General features: G+C 37.7%; 1 protein-coding gene across 3 annotated transcripts in view; it reads right to left on the reverse strand.

The window, feature by feature from the left end:
- The window catches only part of NEDD4 (NEDD4 E3 ubiquitin protein ligase), a 165,080-nt gene that overhangs the window by 131,272 nt on the left and 11,387 nt on the right, over positions 1 to 22,421 (reverse strand). For 2 of the 3 annotated variants that reach the window (XM_009429174.5, XM_063794974.1), the window contains exon 2: positions 8,386 to 8,459. In XM_009429174.5, the coding sequence (XP_009427449.3) occupies positions 8,386 to 8,459 (74 nt within the window). Of the gene's footprint in view, positions 1 to 8,385; positions 8,460 to 11,636; positions 11,777 to 22,421 lie in introns of those variants that run through there. The other variant, XM_024349217.3, reaches the window with a different exon arrangement.

The raw sequence follows: 22,421 nt of genomic DNA on the forward strand, positions 1-22,421 counted from the left end.
CCTGCACATTGTGCATATGTACCCTAGAACTTAAAGTATAATAAAAAAAAAGATGACTGTCTTCTTTTATTCTATTAATACAGTGTATTACATCAGTTAATTTTCAGATGTTAAGCCACCTTTGTATTTTATGTTAGTTTGCTGAGAGATTTTATCATGACTGGGTGTTAGATTTTGTCAAAGGCACATTCCATGCCAAGTGAAATGACCATGTGTTTTTTCTACTTTACTGTATTAATACGATGAATTGCATTGATTAATTTTTTTAATGTTGAACAAACCTTGCATTCCTAGGAAAAATCCTACCTGGTGATATATTGCTACATAATGTTCAATTTCATTTTTGCATCTATGTTGAGGGATATTGGTTTTAAGTTTTCTTGTGATGTCTATGTCTGGTTTGGGGATCAAGATAATATTGGCCTAATAAAATGAATTGGGAAATGCCCTCCATTTTCTGAACGTGTTTGTGTAGAATTTGTATTTTTTTTTCCTTAAATGTCTGATAGCTGTATCCAGTGATACCATGTGGGCCTGGAGTTTTCTTTGTGGGAAGGACAAATTCAATTTAATCAACAACAAATTCAATTTCTTTTAGCAACAAATTCAATTTCTTTCAATAATAAACATCTATTAAAGTTTTGTATTTGTTCTGTGGCTAGTTCTGTAATCTGTGTCTTTCAAGAATATTATCTACTTCACCTAAATTGTGTGTACTTCTTTATTGATACGAAATTGTACAAACTGTTTTCTTTTTATCTTTTTCATTTCCACAGGGTCTATAGCAATGCCCCAGTTTTCATTCTCATTACCAGTAATTAGTGCCTTCTCTCTAACTCTTGATCATTCTAGCTAGAGGTTTAAAACTTTAATTGATGTCTTCAAATAACAAGCTTTTGATTACAATAATTTTTTTCTACCATTGTCCACTTTCTCTTTTATTGATTTTGGCCCTTGTCTTTATTATTTCTTCCCTCTACTTATTTTAGAATTCATTCGCTCTTCTTTTTCTAATTTATTAAGGTCAGAACTCAAAACATTCATTTATATCTTGCTCCTTTTCTAAGTTAAGCATTTTAAAGACATAAACTTCCCTCTGAATATAACTTTAGCTGCATTCCACAATTGTGATATTGCTGTATTTTCATTTTCATTCAGTTCAAAATGTTTTCTTCTTTGACATATAGATTATTTAGAAGTATACTAATTAAATTCCAAATATCTGCAGTTTTTCTAGATCTTAATATTATTGGTTTCCAATTGAATTCCACTGTTCTCAAAGAACATCCTCTATATGGTTTCAATCTTTTGAAAATCTCTGAAACTTGTCCTATGGACCCACACATGGTCTATGTTGATTAATGTACCATGTGCATTTCAAAAGAATGTGGTTTATTGTTTTAAGGCCCAGAATATTGTGGCATCCAGACACTAGGGCAGCTCCTATTATCCCCACCTCCTAATATTCATGCTCTTTGTGTTCCTCTCCTCTTAAGCATGGGACAGATCTATATATTCTAACCAACAGATTATGGCAAATGTGACAAAAAGTATGTGATTACATTACATAAGATTGTAATCCATCTTGCTAGGAGACTCTTGCTAGCTTTGAAGAAGCAAACTGGCAGCTTGTGAACTGCTGAATGGCAAGAAGCTGAGACGGCCTCCAGCTGACAGCTAGTAAGAAATGGAAACGCTCAGACTGGCAGCATGCAAGGAACTGAATGCCACCGGCAACCACATTAGCTTGGAAGTGAATCCTTCCCTAAGCAAGCCTCAGCTAAGACCACAGCCCTACCAATACCTTAATGACAGCTGAAGTGAATTCCTATAATTTTATGTTGCCTCAGCATCCATACTGAATGTTAAGTTGGACATTTTTATACCAGAAGCAGGTCTTAGTCACCCTTAGCACAGTTTCCAGTTCTCTACCTCCTCTCAGCTCCTCAATGTGGTCAATCCAGATAACTACCTTACACAACTGCCTCCTGGTAACCACCTCCCTAAGGAACAACCAGGTTCAACCTACTTGACTTGCTCCACTGACCCCATACCCCCAAAGGACTGCAGAAATAAGCCACAGTAACCACCTCTCTGTGATGGGTAATATTGAGTGTCAACTTCATTAGACTGAAGGATGCAAAGTATTGTTCCTAGGTGTGTCTGTGAGGGTGTTGCCAAAGATTAACATTTGAATCAGTGGACTGGGAGAGGCAGACACACCCTCAATCTGGGTGGGCACCATCTAATCAGCTGCCAGGGCAGCTAGAATAAAGCAGGCAGAACGTGGAAGGACTTGACTTGCTGAGTCTTCTGGCCTTCATCTTTCTCTCATGCTGGATGCTTCCTGCCCTCGAACATCAGACTCCAAGTTCTTCAGCTTTTGGACTCTTGGACTTACACCAGTGATATGCTAGGGGCTCTTGTACCTTCAGCCACAGACTGAAGGCTGCATTGTTGGCTTTCCTATTTTTGAGGTTTTGGGACTCGGACTGGCTTCCTTGCTCCATAGCTTGCAGATGGCCAATAGTGGGACTTCACTTTGTGATCATGTGAGTCAATTCTCCTACTAAATTCCCCTTCATATATATATCTATCCTATTAGTTCTGTCCCCCTAGAGAACCCTAATACTGATTTCTCAGACACAGCATGACTCCATGAAATTTATGCCTACTTGCTCTAAACCCACCAATTACAACTCCCTGAGGGAAACCTGCTTGGAAAATGCCCTGGACCCCAGTAAAAGCCTCAGCCCACAGGTCACTTGTACTCTTTGCCCTGTTCCCCACCCACTAGTTGACTGTGCATGTCCTAGATGGCTCCCCACTTCCTGTTGGCCCTGGGAGGCATGCTGCCCTCTTCTCTCTGGCATCTGTAAGTAATAAACTGCTGTTATTTCATGTGTTTTGTTGAGTTGCCTCCCGTGTCTCACCTTACTGATACACTCGACCCTAACTTCTTTGTCAGGATTCTCCTAGAGAGTGGCTATCTGCTATTTTGGTAGGAACAAACTGGACACAGACAAGAGCTATAAGAGCATCTGCCAGGATATGCAAGTTTGCTGTGAGAGGGACATCTGGTCATAGGTCAGACACTTAGGCATGAGGGCACTTGCCTAAGAATACCCATGAAAGGCACACTGTAAACATCTATGTCCAAATTCCTAGAGTCTCATCAGGGCAGGGCTAGAGTTTACAGCCACTCTCATGTGAGAGACTTCAAGACTGCAAAATTAGAAAAAATTAGAAAAAAAGTAGAAAAAAAAATACAACAGCAGCTTTCCAAGACCCTGTAGCAGAGGACCCAGTTAAACAATGCAGGAACTTCTGAACCACAGAAACTGTGGTTCTTTTAAGCAACTAAGTTTGTGGTATTATTATTATTATTATTATTATTATTATTATTATTATTATTATTTGAGACGCAGTCTCACTCTGTCACCCAGGCTGGAGTGCAGTGGCCCCATCTTGGCTCACTGCAACCTCCGCCTCCCGGGTTCATATCATTCTCCTGCCTCAGCCTCCCGAGCAGCTGGGACTACAGGAGCCCACCACCACACCTGGATAATTTTTTGTATTTTTAGTAGAGACAGGTTTCAAAGTGTTAGCCAGGATGGTCTCGATCTCCTGACCTTGTGATCCGCCCGCCTCAGCCTCCCAAAGTGCTGGGATTACAGATGTGAGCCACCACGCCTGGTCAGTTTGTGGTAATATTATTATGAAGCAATAAACTAATACAGCCCACGTGTGGTCTATGCTAGTGAATGTACCATGTACACTTGAAAAGAATGTACATTTGAAAAGAAAGTTGTTAGAAATAGTGTTCTTTAGGTCAAAGTTATTCATAATATTGTTTAAATTTATGTTTTTGATTTTTTTATTTAGTTGTTTTATCAACTGCTGAAAGAGAAGTGTTAATGCCTCCAACTATGACGGTGGGAGTTTTAAAAATTTCCCCTTTAATTCCGTCAAATTTTGATTCATATTTTTCTAAGTTCTTTTAGCAGGCACACACACATTTATGATTGTTATATATTCCTGATTGACTTTATTCTTTATCATCATGAAATGTTTGACAATTTTTGTGTTGAAATCTATTTTACCAGATACGAATATATCCACTTCAGTCTTTTTATGCTTACTGTTTGCATGGCATATCTTTTTGCGTCCGCTTTCTTTCAAATTAGCTATGTCTTTATATTTTAAGGGCATCATGTAGGACAGTATATAGTTGGGTCTTGTTTTTTAATTTACCCTAACAACGTCTGTCTCATATTTATTTTAATCCATTAATGTTCCTTGTAATTATTGATATGATTGGATTTAGTCTACAGGTTTATTGTTTGTTTTCCATTGTCACTGCCCTTTACGTTGTTTTTTTGTTTGTTTTTGAGATGGAGTTTCACTCTTGTCATGCAGGCTGAAGTGCAGTGGCATAATCTTGGCTCACTGCAACCTCCATCTCCCAGGTTCAAGCAATTCTCCTGCCTCGGCCTCCTGAGTAGCTGGGATTACAGATGCCTGCCACCACACCCAGCTAATTTTTGTATTTTTAGTAGAGATGGGGTTTCACCATGTTGCCCAGGCTACTCTCGAACTCCTGACCTCAGGTGATCCACCCGCCTTAGCCTCCCAAAGTGTTGGGATTACAAGGGTGAGCCACCGCACCCAGCCTCTTTTACTTTTTTTGTTCATTTGTTCCTCCTTTACCGGCTTTTATTTTTTTTATTTTATTTTTTTGATGTTTAGCTCTTTTGCCCAGGCTGGAGTGCAATGGTGTGATCTCGGCTCACTGCAACCTCTGCCTCCTGGGTTCAACTGATTCTCCTGCCTCAGCCTCCTGAGTAGCTGAGATTACAGACACGCGCCACCATACCCAGCTAATTTTGTATATTAGTACAGATGGGATTTCACCATGTTGGCCAGGCTGGTCTCAAACTCCTGTCCTCAGGTGATCCACCAGCCTCAGCCTCCCTAAGTGCTAGGATTACAGGCGTGAGCTACCACAACCGGCCTCCGTTACTTTTTTAAATCATTTGTTTCTCCTTTTCTGGCACTCTTTTTTTTTTTTTTTTTTTTTTTTTTTGAGACAGGGTCTCACTCTGTCGCCTAGGCTGGAGTGCAGTGGCATAATCATGGCTCATTAGAGCCTTGACCTCCTGGGCTCCAGCGATCCTCCAACCTCAGCCTCCTTTGTAGCTGGGACCACAGATGCATACAACCACACCTGGCTAATTTTTTGACTTTTTGTAGTGACAGGGTCCCACTTTGTTGCCCAGGCTGGTCTTGAACCTCTGGCCTCAAGTTTCTGGCTTTTTTATTTAGTTTTTCAACAACTTCATTTTAAAATTTCTACTGTTTTTTATCTATAATTCTTTGCATTTTTTTTTATTGGTTTCTCTGGATATTACAATATACATCATTAATCTTTTATTCAACTTATACTTAGTATTGTACCATTCTACCAAATAGGTCTATAACTTATACCTGCTCCATCCTTTATGTTATAGTTGTTTTATGTATTCCATTCACAAACAATATAAATCCTACAAAACAATGTTTTAACTTGTGATTTCAACAGGCATATGTTTTATTTTAAAAAGGTATGATGAGAAAAGCAAAACATGTTTTGTATATTCCCAGATATTTACTATTTTTGATACTCTTTATTCCTTTCTAAGGACCTGAGTGTCTATCTGGTTTCAATTTTCTTCAGCTGAAAGGACTTTAAGATATCTTACAGCGCAGGTCTACCAATGATGAATTATCTAGGTGTGTTTTTTTGGAAAATGTTATTTTGTCATCTTCCTTAAAGGATATTTTCACTGAATATAAAATTATGGATTGATGGTTGTTATTTTATTGTTCCATTTTCTCCTGGTCTCCATAGTTTTGGGTAGGAAGTCAGTAATTAATTGAATTGTAGTTTCCCCATATATAAAGTGTCATATTTTTCTCTTTTTGTCAAGATTTTTCTCTTTATACTTGGCTTTCAACAGTTTGACTATTATGCACCTCATTGTGTTCTTAATGTTTATTATCCTGCTTGGTGTTTTTAAATACTATATAAATTTAATCAAATTTGGAAAAAAAACTTGGCCAATATTTCTTCAAAAAATATTGTGCCTTCTTCTTTTCCCTCCCCTTTCTGTGTTAGACTGTAAGATATTATATAATGATATCCATGTTAGACTTTTATATATTAGCTAACAAATCCTCAAGGCTCTGTTGTTGTTGTTGTTGTTGTTGTTTTTCTCCAATCTTTGTCTCTCTCATCTCTCTCATCTTCCAACTGGGTAACAATTTCTACTGATCTATCTTTAAGTTCAGTTAATCTTTCCTCTTCTCCATTTGGCTGACAAATCTACCCAACAATTTTAATTTCAAATGCTGTATTTTTCACTCCTGGAATTTTCATTTTTTTATGGTTTCCATTTCATTTCATATTTTTAAAATTTATTGTGGCCATATTTTCTTTTCTCTACTAAAAATGCCTTCCATTTTCCTGGTTCTTTTTAGATAAGTAATTTTGCATTATATCCTGGACATATATTATAAATGTTAAGTTTTGGAGACTGAATTTTGCTGCTGGTGTGTGTGTGTGTGTGTGTGTGTGTGTGTGTGTGTGTGTGTGTGTGTGTGTGTGTGTGTCTGCTTATCATTCTATGGTTTGGATATTTGTATCCTCCAAACCGCATGTTGAAATTTGATTTCCAATGTGGGAATATTGAAAGATGGGTCTCGGTTGGAGGTATTAGGGTCATGGGAGCAAATCCCTCCTGAATAGATTAATGCCCTCCCTCGGAAGTGAGTGAGTTCTCATTCTATTTGTTCCTCTCGATTTGTCAAAAAGAGGCTGGCACACCTCCCCCTTGCTTCCACTCTTGCTATGTGATTTCTTTGTGTACGCTAGGTCCCCTTCCCGTTTCTGTCATGACTTGAAGCAGCCTGAGGCCCTCACTAGATGCAAAGGCTCAGTCTTGAACTTTCCACTCACCAAATCAACCTCTTTTCTTTACAAAATACACAGTCTTAGGAATTCTGTTATAGCAACACTAAACATAATAAGACTATCATGCAACTAATCATCCTGTTTGGACAAGAGCCACAAATCCTGTTTTTGTTTGTTTTTTGAGACATGGTCTCACTTTGTCACCCAGGCTGGAGTGCATTGGCACAATCTTGTCTCACTGCAGCAGCCTCAACCACCCAGACTCAAGCAATCCTCCTGACTCAGTCACCCTTGTAGCCGGGAGTACAGGCATGCGCCACCATGCCCAGCTGATTTTTTGTACTTTTTGTAGAGACAGGTTTTACCATATTGCCCAGGCTGGTCTCAAACTCCTGAGCTCAAGCAATCTGTCTGCCTCAGTCTCCCAAAACCCGTTTCTTAGGCAGTGACTGTGATCTCTGTTCAGATCTTTTGTCTTCAGATGAGTTGCTGAGCTCTTCAGCTCTCTCTCTTCCAGAATCCTTACCACTGCCATGTTTTCTTCAGATCCAGAGATTCAGTAAATCAACAATTGGAAATATTATTCTACTTTCCACAACAACTTACTAATACTATTTGGTATGTATGTATGTATGTATGTATGTATGTATGTATGCATGTTTGTATGTATTTTTGTTTTTGAGACAGAGGCTCACTCTGTTGCCCAGGCTGGAGTGCAGTGGCACAATCTTGGCTCGCTGCAACCTCCGCCTCCTGGGTTCAAGCGATTTCTGGATAATTTTTGTATTTTTAGTAGAGACAGGGTTTCACCATGTTGGTCAGGCTGGTCTCAAACTCCTGACCCTCAACTGATCCGCCTGCCTCGGCCTCCCAAAGTACTAAGATTACAGGCATGAGCCACCATGCCTGGCCCTATTTGATTTTTAATTGAACCAAAGTTTGGATTCTGCTATGTTCCCAGGCCATGAAGACTACAATTTTTCCAGGTTCTGATTCTACCTGCCCTCAGACCAATTCATAGTATCAGGAACTCACTCAGTACAATTCCCTTCTTCCAAACATGAACTCCCCACCAGAATCTGCCTGCTCTGTTCACTCTCCACTGCCTTCAGGTTGCTGCTTTTTGTATTAAGTCCAGAGTTTATGGTTGTTATCTGCTAAAGGATTAGTCTGTTAGAATTTTGCAAATTTCCAGAAGCAGAGCTCAATAATGTATCTTGTGACTATTGCTATCATTTGTACTTCTGCCTAATTTCACAAATTTAGTAATTCAGATACCAAGAGATTTAGTAAACCACCAATTGGTAATATTATTATTATACTTTCCACAACAATTTACTAATACTATTTGATTTTTAATTTAACCAAAGTTTGGAAAAAACTAATTAACAAATGCAAAGTTTTAAAATTATAATCCAAATTGATATACTTACCTAGCTCCCAATATATCCTTCTTGGCAAGGCCTATTCCGGCTATAACTCTTACTCTCACAATTCGTGAATTTTCCTAAAATACAAAAATTTAGATTTCATTTTCATGTACTTATAAGTTAACTAAGACACAATTTTAAAAAAAATATATATCAAATAAAGTAATTAGGATATTAAAATTAATTGAAGAATCTTTTTCAATAATTAATTTTATTAAAAGTTACATGGGAAAAAAAGAAAATTATTTGTAGATGACCTGATTATTTACAAAGATAAGCAAAAACTTGAGTCAACTTATTACACTGAATAAGAATTTATCGCTGCGCTCAAGAAAATCTAAAGCCAAAGTATTGCAACTAATAGGAATTTCCAATTATTGCTATATATGTACACAAAATCGAAAGTTCATAACCATTTGGCTTTTGGTTTTTTTTTGAGACAGAGTCTCACTCTGCTGCCCAGGCTGGAGTGCAGTGGTGTGATCCTGGCTCACTGTAACCTCTGCCTCCCGGTTCAAGCGATTCTCATGCCTCAACCTCCTGAGTAGCTGAGATTACAGGCATGCGCCACCATGCCCAGATAATTTTTCTATTTTTAGTAGAGACAGGGTTTCACCGTTGGCTGGGCTGGTCTTGAACTCCTGACCTCAGGTGATCTGCCTGCCTCAGCCTCCTAAAATGTTGAGATTTACAGGTGTGAGACACTGCACCCAGCCCATAATAATTTGTAATAACTACTTAGAAAAGGTTATTTTTTAAAATCCCATTCAACAGACAACAGAGTATATAATAATGTGTGGCTATTATAATGTATCAAATATTAAATATCTTTGATATGATGGCATGGAGGTTTTATAAAGAGTGTCTTAGATTTAAGAGACACATATTGAAGTGCTTAGGGATAAAGTATCATAAAGCTTGCAACTTATTTTCAAATAACTTAGCAAATAAAAAACTGAACATAACTATGCTGTGTGTGTGTGTGTGTGTGTGTGTGTGTGTGTGTGTGTATGTGTGTGTATACAAATAAAGGGGAATAAGCAAAATGTTACCAATTTGTGGATCTAGTTCTTGGGTATACAGGTGTACACTGTACTACTTATATTACTCTTTTAATGGTTCTGTAGGTTTGAAATTGTTCAAAATAAAAAGGTAAGAAAATACTATAAAACATTATGTATATTTTTTTAAAAATTCACAAGTTACAAAACTGTTAGAACAGAAATAAAATTAATAAGAAATATAAAAAAAACCTTCATAGATAACATTATAAAATATTGCTAGTTATGCCGGCACACACCTATAATCACAGCACTTTGGGTGGCCAATGTGAGAGAATTGCTTGAGCCCAGGAGTTCAAGACCAGCATAGGCAATATAACAAGACCCCATCCCTCCAAAAAATAAGCCAGGCATGATAACTTGTGTCTGTAATCCCAGCTACTAGAGAGGTTGAGGCAGGAGGATTGCCTGAATTTGAGGTAACAGTGAGCTATGAACACCACTGCACTCCAGCCTGGGTGACAGAGCAAGACCTTATTTTAAAAAATTTATAAAATATTGAAGAATGTAAAGAAGCCTTCAATAAATGGAGAAATCCACTATGTTTACGTGTGAAAATATTTAATATTATTATCTTTTTTCTCCAAAGTAATCTATAAATTTAATACTATTCCCATTCTCCCTTCAAATTTTTTCATGGATCTTTATAAATAATTCCAAAATTCATAAAGAGGAGTAAAAATGAGTAAAGAAGTAAACAATAACATTCAATCACTATCTTATACTAAAATATAAAACCAAATTCCAGATAAAGTCTAAAAGTGAAAAGAAATTTTTAAAAGTTCATTTAAAATTTTAGAATAGTTCTTTAGCATGTGGAAAGATTTAAAAAATACAATCTTAATAGCAAAAATTATTAAATTCCACAATAAGAAAATTATATACCTTTAGTATGAGAAAAAATATCATGTGCAAAATGAAAAAAACAAGGGGATATTTTAGATACTTCTTCCTGTAGACATATCTAAAATATCTACAGAAGTATCTAAAATATACATCATTGAGACAAATGATAATTATCCAGAATATGTGAATAACTCCTAAAAATCAATATGTAAGATATAATTAACCTAGTACAAGATACCATATAGAATGGCTAAGAAATACATGAAAAGATAATCTCACCGGTCAGCAGAAAGAGCTCTAATGCACTGTTGGTGGGAGTGTAAATTGATGGATCATTCTAAAGAGATGTTTGACATGCTTACTAAAGTTCTAAAATAAAAACCCAGGAACTGTATTTTTAGATGTTTCCCTAGATAAATGTACATCTATGTACACAAGGACTTAAGTACAACAGTATTTACAGGAGCATTTTTTAAGATCAACAAATATGGAGGAGGAGGCGGAGCAAGATGGCTCATTAGAACCCTCCAGTGAGAGTCCCCACCAAGGAACATCAAATTAAACAATTATTCTAACAAGAAAGCACCTACATAAGAACCAAAAATCAGGTGACTGATCACAGTACCTAGTTTCAACATCGTATCAAGGAAAGAGGCACTGAAGAGGGTAGGAAAGACAGTCTTGAATTGCCCACACCACCCCTCCCACATGCCCTGGCAGTGCAGTGTGGTGGCTGAGAGAGAATCTATGCCTTTGCGGGACGAAGGGTAAAGTGATTGTGGGACTTTGCATTGGAACTCAGTGCTGCCCTGTCTCAGTGGAAGGCAACAGAGGGCAGAAGTCAGCTTGCACCCATGGAGGGAGTATTTAGACCAGCCTCAGCCAGAGGGGAATCATCCATCCCAGCAGTTTAAGGCTAAGTTTGGGCAAGCCTTGCCCCTGTAGGCTAAAGCACTCCAAGATCCTAAATAAACTTAAAAGGCAGTCTAGACCATAAGGACTGCAGTCCCTGAGCAAGTCCTGGTACTGTGCTGGTCTTGGAGCCAGTAGATTTGGGATGCACATGAACCAGTGAGACACCAGACGGGGCGGCCAAGGGTGTGCTTGTGTCACCCTTCCTCCAACTTCAGACAGCACAGTTCATAGCTCCAGGAGGAGAGGTAAGAGTAGAGGAGACTATGTTCTCCAACTTGGATACCAGCACACCCACAATAAAATAAAGCAGCAACCAGAGTCCTGAAGCCCCCATTCTAGGTCATAACTCCCAGACATTTCTAGACCCATCCTGGGCCAGAGGGGAACCCGCCACCCTGAAGGAAAGGACCCAGTCCTGCCAGATTTCACTACCTGCTGACTAAAGAGCTCTTGGGCCTTGAATAAACATCGGGGTAGCCAGGCAGCAGTTGCCACAGGCCTTGGGCAAGACTCAGTATTATGCTGACTTCGGGTGTGATCCAACACATTCCCAGCTGTGGCGGCCACAGGGAGACTCCTGCTTAAGGAAAGGAGAGGGAGAAGTAAAAAAAAAAATTGTCTGCAACTTGGGTACCAGCTCAGTCACAGTAAAATAAAGCACCAATCAGACTCCTAAAGTCACTGATTCCTGGCCTTAGCTCCGAGAGGGCATTTCTAGACCCACTCTGGGCCAGAAGGAAACCCACTGCCCTAAAGGGAGAGACCCAGGCCTGGCAGGACTCACCATCTACTGATTAAAGAGACCTTGAGCCCTTAATAAATATCAGCAGTAGCCAGACTATAGTAGCCACAGGTCTGGGGCAGTGGTGGCCATGGGCAGAGACTCTGTCTGCTTGAGAAAATCAAAGGTAAGAATAAAAAGGACTTTGTCTTGTAACCTGGGTACCATGACAGCCCCAGTGAAATAAAGCACCAAGCAGATTCCTAAAGTCCCTAATCCCAGGCCCCAACTCCTGGACAGCATTTCTAGAACCACCGTGAGCCAGAAGGGAACCTACTGCACTGAAAAGAAAGACCCTGGCAAATTCATCTCCTGCTGACTGAAGAGCCATTGGGTCTTAAATAAACACAAGCGGTAGCCAGGAAATAGTCACCACAAGCCTTAGGCAAAATCCAGTACTGTGTTGGCTTCAGGTGTGACCCAACACAGTCCCAGTGATGGTGGCCACAGGATTGTGTCACCCTTCTGCCAACTCCAGGCAGCTCAGAACAGAGAGAGAGACAGAGAGAGGGAGAGACTCCAATTGGTTGGGGGAAAATAAGAGAAGAGAACAAGAGTCTCTGCCTGGTAATCCAGGGAATTCTCCCAGATCTTACCCAAGACCAGCAAGTTGGTGCCTCTGTGAGACTACAAGAGTCATATCATTACTGGCCTTGGGGTACCCCCTAATATGCTCACATATGGCTTCAGTGACCAAAGACTTAAGATTCCCTCTGAATACTTGGAAAGCCTTCTCAAGAAGGATGGGTACAAACCAGCCCAGACTGTGAAGATTAGAATAAATACCTAACTCTTTAATGTTCAGACATTAGTGAACATCCACAAGCATCAACATCATCCAGGACAACATGATCTCACCAAACAAACTAAATAGGGCACCAGTGACCAATTCCAGAGGGACAGAGATACGTGAACTCTCAGATAAATCAAAATAGCTGTTTTGAGGAAGCTCAATGAAATACAAGAAAACTCAAAGAAGGATCTCAGGATCCTATCAAATAAATTTAACAAAGAGATTAAAAACCTCTTTGATTCTTATAAAGAATCAAGCAGAATTCTGGAGTTGAAAAAATTAATTGGCAAACTAAAGAATGCATCAGAATCTCTCAATGGCAGAATTGATCACGCAGAAGAAAGAATTAGCGAGCTTGAAGACAGGTTATTTGAAAATATACCGTCAGAGGTGTAAAAATAAAAAAAGAATAAAAGTAACAAAGCATGCCTACAGGATCTAGAAAATAGCCTCAAAAGGGCAAAGTTAAGAGTTATTGGGCCGGGCATGGTGGCTCATGCCTGTAATCCCAGCACTTTGGGAGGCTGAGGCGAGTGGATCTCTTGAGGTCAGGAGTTCGAGACTAGTCTGTCCAACATGGTTAAACCCCGTCTCCACTAAAAATACAAAAATTAGCCAAGCGTGGCAGCGTGCACCTGTAATCCCAGCTACTCAGGAGGCTGAGGCAGGAGAAATGCTTGAATCTGGGAGGCAGAGGCTGCAGTCAGCAGAGATTGCGCCACTGCACTCCAGCCTGGGCAACACAGTGAGACTCCGTCTCAAAAAAAAAAAAAAAAAGACTTATTAGCTTTAAAGAGGAGGTAGCAAGAGAGATTGGGGTAAAAAGTTTATTCAGAGAAATAATAACAAAGAACTTTCTAAGCCTAGAGAAAGATATCAATATTCAGGCACAGGAAGGTTATAGAATATCAAGCAGATTTAACCCAAAGAAGACTACCTTAAGACATTTAGTAACCAAACTCCCAAAGGCCAGAGATAAAGAATGGATCTTAGAAGCAGCAAGAAAAAATTAAAAACAAAACAAAACAAAACAAAAAACAAAGCAGCTCCAATACATCTGGCAGCAGGTTTCTGAGTGGACACCTAATAGGCAGGAGACAGTGGCATGATTTATTTGAAGTGCTGAAGGAAAAAATTTTTATTGTAGAATAGTATATCCAGTGAAAATACCCTTGAAACATAAACGAGAAATAAAGACTTTCCGGGACAAACAAAAGCTGAGGGATTTAATCAACATCAGACCTAGCCTTCAAGAAATGCTAAAGGGTGTCCCACAGTCTAAAAGAAAAGGATATTAATAAGTGATAAGAAATCATCTGAAGGTACAAAATTCACATGTAAAAGTAAGTACACAGACAAATACAGAATATTATATCACTGTAATTGTGGTGTGTAAACTCATATCTTGAGCAGAAAGACTAAAAGATGAACCTATCAAAAATAATAACTACAACAATTTCTAAAGACATAGACAATATAATAAGACAAAAATAGAAACAATAAACAGTTAAAAAGCAAGAAGGATAAAGTGTAGAGTTTTTATTAGTTTTTCTCTTTTCCTGTTTGTTTTTGCAATCAGAGTTAAACTGTTATCAGTTTAAAATAATGCATTGTAAGATGTTAATTGCAACCCTCATGTAACATCAAGTTAAAAAATCTACAACAGACATACAATAGATAAACCAAGAAATTAAAGCATACCACTAAAGAAAACACTTTCACAAAAAGGACCACAAAACAACCAGAAAACAAATTAAAAATGGCAGAAGTCCTTACTTATCAATAATAACAATGAATGTAAGTGAACTAAACTCTCCAATCAAAAGACATAGAGTGGTTGATGGATTAACAAAACAGTACCCAACAATCTGTTGCATACAAGAAACACACTTCACCTATAAAGACACACATAGACTGAAAATAAAGGGACACAGAAAATATTCCATGCCAATGAAAACCAAAAAGAGCAGGAATAGCTATATCAGATCAAATAGATTTCAATACAAAAACTAAAAAAAGAGACAAAAAAGGTTATTACACAATGATAAAGGCATCATTTCAACAAGAAGATACAACAATTGTAAATACATATGCATCCAACACTGAAATACCCAGTTATATAAAGCAAATATTGTTAAAGTCAAAGAGTCAGCTAGACTTCAATATAGTAATAGTTGGAAATTTCAACATCCCACTTTCGGCACTGGATAGATCATTCAGACAGAAAACCAACAAAGAAATGTTGGACTTAATCTGCACTGTAAACCAAATGGACCTAATAGATATTTACAGAACATTTCATCCAATGGCTGCAAAATACATATTCTTCTCCTTGGCATATGGATCATTCTCAAGGATAAACCATATGTTAGCCACAAAAGAAGTCTTTAAAAATTCAGCTAGGCACAATGGTTCATGCCTGTAATTCCAACACTTTGGGACGGCAAGATGGGAGGACTTCTTGGGCCCAGGAGTTTGAAACCAGCCTGGGCAACACAGTCAGACCCTATCTCTTAAAAACAAACAAAACAACAACAACAAAAAAACAGGCAGAGTGGTACTCCCAGCTCATCAGGAGGCTGAGGTGGGAGGATCACTTGAGCCCAAGAGTTGAGGCTGCAGGGAGCCATGACTGTGCCACTGCAGTCCAGCCTGGTCAACAGAGTAGCCCTGTCTTGAAAAAGAAAAAAGTTAAAAAAATTAAAATCTTAAAAGTATCTTCTCTGATTACAACGGAATAACACTAGAAATCAATAACAAGAGGAACTTGGAAATAATACAAACAAATGGAAATTAAACAGTATGCTCCTGAATGATCGGCAGATCAATGAAAAAACTAAGAAGGATATTAAATAATTTCTTGAAACAAATAATAATGGCAACACAACATAGCAAACCTATGGAATAGAGCAAAAGCAGTACTAAAAGAGAAGCTTATAGCTATAAGTACCTACATGAAAAAGTAGAAAAACTTCAAAAAAAAAAAAAACAACCTAGCTATGCATCTTAAAGAACTAGAAAAGCAAGAGCAAACCAACTCCAAAATTAGTAGAAGAAAAGAAATAATAAAGATCAGAGCAGAAATAAATCAAATTGAAACAGAATATAATACAAAGAATCAACAAAATGAAATGTTGGTGTTTTGAAAAGATAAACAAAATAGACAAAACTTTAACTAGACTAAGGAGAGAAGGCCCAAATAAATAAAATCACAGATGAAAAAGGAGACATTACAACTGACACCACAGAAACTCAAAGGATCATTAGAGACTACTGTGAACAACTATATGCCAATAAATTATAAAACCTAAAGGAAATGGATACATTCCTATACACATACAACCTTCCAAGACTGAACCATGAAGAAATCCAAAACATAAAAAGACCAGTAACAAATAATGAGGTTGAAGCTGTAGTAAAGTCTCCCAGCAAAGAGAAGCCTAGGACCTGATGGCTTCACTGCCAAATTCTACCAAATATTTAAAGAAGAATTAATACCAATCCTACTCAAACTATTTCAAAAAATAGAGGAGGAGGAATACTTTCCATACTGATTCTATAAGGCCAATATTACTCTGATATCAAAACCAGACAAAGATCCATTGAAAAAAGAAAACTACAGGCCAATATCTCTGATAAACATTGATGCAAAAATCCATAATAAAATACTAGCAAACCAAATTTGACAACACATTGAAAAAAAATCATTCATCGTGACCAAGTGGGATTCATATCAGGGATGAAAGGATGGTTCAACATACACAAATGAAAGTCAAACGTCATATCAACAGAATGGAGGACAAAACCCATATGATCATTTCAACTGATGCTGAAAAAGTATTTGATAAATTTCAACATCTCTTCATGATAAAAAAAAAACCCTCAAAAACCTGACTATAGATGGAACATAGCTCAACACAATAAAAGCCATATATGACAGACCCACAGCTAGTGCCATGGTAAATGGGGAGAAACTGAAAGCCTTTCCTCTATGATCTGGAACAAGATAAGGATGTCCATTTCTTTTCCTTTCTTTCTTTTTTTTTTTTTTTTTGAGATGGAGTCTTGCTGTCACCCAGGCTGGAGTGCAGTGGCACGATCTCAGCTCACTGCAACCTCTGCCTCCCAGGTTCAAACGATTCTCCTGCCTCAGCCTCCCGACTAGCTGGGACTACAGGTGTGCGCTACCACACCCGGGTAATTTTTGTATTTTTAGTAGAGACAGGGTTTTACCACGTTAGCCAGGCTGGTCTCAAACTCCTGACCTCAGGCAATCCACCCACCTCGGCCTCTCAAAGTGCTGGGATTACAGGCGTGTGCCACTGTGCCCGGCCGCCCACTTTTACCACTATTATTGAATATAGTACTGGAAGTCCTAGCTAGAGAAATCAGATAAGAAAAAGAAAGGGAAGCTAAATTAGAAAGGAAGACATCAAATTGTTCTTACTTGAGAATGATATGAACTTATATTTGGAAAACCTAAAGACTCCACCCAAAAGCTATTAGAACTGATAAGTACATTCAGTAAAGTTGCAGGATACAAAATCAATACACAAAAAATCAGTAGCATTTATTTTAATTTAAGAAACAAGGTATTAAATCAGTAGCATTTTTATATGCCAACAGTGAACAATCTGAAAAAGAAATCAAGAATGTAACTCCCAGTTACAATCCCTACAAATAAAATTAAACAACTAGGAATAAACTTAACCAAAGAAGTGAGAGATCTCTACAATGAAAACTATAGATGAAAGAGATAGAAGACGACACCAAAAAAAAAACAAAAGGGAAAAATATTCCATGTTCATGGATTGGAACAATCAATATTGTTAAAATGTCCATACTACCCAAAGCAATCTACAGATTCAATGCAACTCCTATCACAATACTAATGACATACTTCACAGAAACAGAAAAAACAATCCTAAAATATATGGAATCACAAAAGACCCAGAATAGCCAAAGTCATCCTGAGCAAAAAGAACAAAATGGAGTCAAATTAATTACTGGACTTCAAATTATACTACAGAGTTATAGTATCCAACACAACATGGTATTGGCATAAAAACAGACGTACAAACCAATGGAACAGAATAGAGAACCCAGAAGTAAATCTATACATCTATAGTGAACTCCTTTTTGACAAAGGTGCCATGAACACACAATGGGGAAAGGACAGTCTATTCAATAAATGGTGCTGGGAAAACTGGATATCCATATGTAGAAGAATCAAACTAGACCCCTATCTCTTGTCATATACAAAAATCAAATCAAAACATTGAGGAAACTCTCCAGAACACTGGTCTAGGCAAAACTTTCTTGAGTAATACCCAAAAGCACAGGCAACCAAAGCATAACTGGACAAATTGGATCACATCAACTTAAAAAGCTCCTGTATAGCAAAGGAAACAATCAACAAAGTTAGGAGACAGACCACAGAATGGGAGAAAATATTTGCAAACTACCCAACAAGAGACTAATCACTAGAAAATATATGAAGCTCAAACAACTCAATAGGAAAAACTCCAATAATGTGATATTAAAATGGGCAAAAGATCTGAATAGATATTTCTCAAAAGAAGACATACAAATGGAAAACAAGTATTTGAAAAGGTGCTCAAATCACTGATCATCAGGGAAGTGCAAATCAAAACTACAATGAGATATCATCTCACCCCAGTTAAAATGGCTCTTATCCAAAAGATGGGCAATAACAAATGCTGGCAAGAATGTGGCAAAAGGGGTACCCTTATCCAATCTGGGCAAAATTTTTTTTTTTTTTTTTTTTTTTTTTTGAGACGGAGGCTCGCTCTGTGGCCCAGGCTGGAGTGCAGTGGTGCAATCTCACTTCACTGCAAGCTCTGCCTCCCGGGCTCATGCCGTTCTCCTGCCTCGCCTCCCTAAGAGCTGGGACTACAGGCGCCCGCCACCACACCCGGCTAATTTTTTTTTGTATTTTTAGTACAGACGGGGTTTCACCGTGTTAGCAAGGATGGTCTCGATCTCCTGACCTCCTGATCCACCCGCCTTGGCCTCCCGAAGTGCTGGGATTACAGGTGTGAGCCACCGCGCCTAGCCAACATTTTTAAAATTTTAAAAGATCAACAAGTATGAAATATTATAGCACAAGAGATAGCAAATTAACTGATTCTATTCTAAAATGATTCCACTGGCAAGCAGTAGCTTGTTAGCCTTTCTCAGAAGAAGTCTGAGTGGGAGAAAATATGCATATCATAGATTATTTATTTTAACCTTCTTTCTTCTAAAGACTTACAAACATCCCTGTTCCAGGAGGCCTCGCTAAATAAGATAGTCATGGCTGCAGAATGATATTTTGGCCAATGATGGACAGCATATATGATGGTGGTCCCATAAAATACCACATTTTTACTTTACCTTTTCTATGTTTTGGTACACAATATTTACATTGTATTACTAATGCATACAGTATTCAGTACAGTATCATGCTGTAAAGGTTTGTAGACTAGGAAGAATAGGCTATATCACACAGCCTAGGTGTGTAGTAGGCTATACTTTCCAGGTTTGTGTAACTACACTCTATGACATTTGCACAGTGATGAAATTGCCTAATGACACATTTCTCAGAATGTATCCGTTGTTAAGCAATGCATGACTGTAAATATTCTACTAATTCTAAAATCCATATGGTAAAATAACACAACACAAAAAACTCTGACTGGAGATGCTAGATAAAAATAACTTTCTTCCATCACCAAATAAAATTAAATATATAGCTGATCTTTCAAGAAAGAAGGGAAATCCTTAGGTATCAGAAATAAAGATGGAATTGAAAACCAGAGAGGAAATTTCAGTTTTCTGAGGGGAGGGATTCACAAAAATGGGAGATTTTATTTAATCTTGTTTTTTTTTAAATTTAAAAAGATTATCCTTTTTTTCTGGAAGGTTACTGAATAAATAGGCCAACTGAAATATTCCATGGGCCCTGATGGTCAAATTCTCACTATACCAGTTTACTGGAAAGTAGCCATACTACGTTACACAGGTAGGAATCTCCAAAACTGAATTCTGCCAATTAAAAATCTCTTCTGTGATGACTTAATTAACAAGTACAATTTCTCTCAAGTGGTAAAGTGTAATTGAAAGTGACAACAGCAAATAATGTTACTTATCTTATTTTTTCTAAGTTCAGGTAGCAGTTATAATTTATATGACCTTAACTGAGAAAAAAGATTACCATCTATCTCTAAAAAGTTAATCCATATTTGTGGAGCTCCTGATATTAAAAACCATCCATGTTAGCCTTGACTGAAACACTCCCCAGCCTCATGGGGAAAATGTAACAAGCATTAATCAAAAACAATTCCAGGGGAATTATAAATAACACAGCTATCCCAGATACATTTAACTTTTAACCTTTCTCCTTGCATTTCCCAACACAAAAATCAGAACTAGTTATTTTAAATGCTAAGATTAATTGATAAGCTATACTGATTAAAAACTTCTTTCAAAATTAAGTGCCATTTATTTTAATATTTGCATTGTTTTAACTTCATTTTATGATTTTATTCTAGAGAATTGTCAAATTAGTCTTTTCCATCACTTTCATGTGTTGAGATTGTAATCTCTCACATGTTTGAAAAGGAGGGAAAGCAGCATAAATGCTGCAACTATAGAAAAATCTCTTCAATAATTTTAGAATTCTGATCCTGAGCACTATTAACAGAAATCTGGATAGTGCTTAAATAAATAAAAAAGTAACAAAAGTTAAACACCTTTTCCGTAATCAAAACAGGGACAAAATTACACCAGACCAGGGCTCTTCACTAAAGCTTGAAACTTCCCTCTTCCAAACTCATGAGTAAAGAGAGCTTTATTGTTTTTTGAAAATAAAATAGAAAGTTGCAAATTACAGGCAAAGAGATGTGGCTTTTTTGAATGACAAGGAGAAACAAATTGGTAATGTGATGTAATGTGTTATCTATGCGGGCAGCGTCAATAATTAAAAGGTAGCTTCTTAAGGCTGAGATTTTCTCCACAATTCATGAAGACATCTACTAACTGCTCTTCAATTTCTTGACAACGCAAAAAAAAAAAAAAAAAAACAAGAACAGAAAACACAGGGCTGCACGTCTTTCCATTTCTCACAAGTCTTGAGAGATTTTATCTTTTGTTATTCTTCATCCTTCTCCCATTCCTCTGTTGTCCCCCACCCTCGTAAGTCTATTTAAAAAATATATATATATATATATATATATATATACCCCATTTTTACTTATCTCTGAGTTTTTATACAAGCTGGATTCCCTTACTAGTTCACTATTAAAATCCTATATCATCTAGGCAGAATCCTTTGAAGCCATTCAAAAAGTAATTATTATTATAACAGAATAATTATATTAATTGAAAAAATAAGAATGCTGAAATCTATGACAACTGTAAAAACACACACAGAAAGATTAGAAGGAAATATACAAAAATAAAGTTATTAAAGTAATAAGATCATGAAAGTTTTTACTTCTTAAACATTTTGTAAATTTTACATTCTATTTTTTCTTTAAAGAAAGTTCTGTCCTTTCTTCAAAGCCCAAATGCCACCTTTTCTAAAAGCCTTAGATGAAATTAATCTTCTCACTGTCAGAGGTTCATTTATGTAGCATTTATCACATACTATCTTGTATCTGAGGCAATAAACTTTATGCCTTTCTCCACTTTTAAAACTGAGATTTTGGAAACTTTCTTTTCATTAACTTTTATAATTATAATCATTACTTTTTTTTTTTTGAGATGGAGTCTCGCTTTGTCGCCCAGATTGGAGTGCAGTGGCGCAATCTCGGCTCACTGCAACCTCTGCCTCCTAGGCTCAAGTGATTCTCCTACCTCAGCCTCCTAGGCTCAAGTGATTCTCCTACCTCAGCCTCCCGAGTAGCTGGGATTACAGGCGCGTGCCACTAGGCCCAGCTAATTTTTGTATTTTTAGCTTTGCCACGTTGGCCAGGCTGATCTTGAACGCCTGACCTCAGGTGATCTGCCTGCCTTTGGCCTCCCACAGTGCTGGGATTTCAGGCGTGAGCCACTGCACCTGGCCATCTTTTCATTAACTTTATACCCCTCTGTAGAAACAAACAGAATACTTGGTGCACAGTAGGGGCTGACAAATTCTGGATTAACAAGAAACCTTTCTAAAGTAGCTGAAAATAGAAGCCTCATCCCCCAACTTGGGTCTGAGAACAGCGGCTGCTGTACCCACCAAACAGAAGATTGAGCGAACTGGGTGATCCAAGGGAAAAAAAATGCTATAAATCCTGACATGTGAGAATCCCACAGTGAAATGGTAGGTTCAGATCATTCTACTGTGAGAGGCTCCAGTCAACAGTACCCGCCCCTCGTACAGAGGATGTAAGCCACCAAACAAAGGAATAAATTTGGAAAGAAGAAAACAAGAAATTAAAGAAACAGTAGATTCAACACAGAAAAGAGATCGAGTGAATTCTCACAATGATGGCAAATGGAAGCCCACAGATGATGGCTACACAACAGGTGTACAGAACAAACAGTCCAGATGGAATGCAACATAGCAAGAGGCTGTCTTCAACAAGAACAAGGAAAAGGAAATGGCTAGCATTCATTTTTAGTGTGTGTGTAGGGGTGTGTGTGTGTGTGT

This window comes from Pan troglodytes, chromosome 16 (assembly GCF_028858775.2).
Source record: "Pan troglodytes isolate AG18354 chromosome 16, NHGRI_mPanTro3-v2.0_pri, whole genome shotgun sequence".
NCBI lineage: Eukaryota > Metazoa > Chordata > Mammalia > Primates > Hominidae > Pan > Pan troglodytes.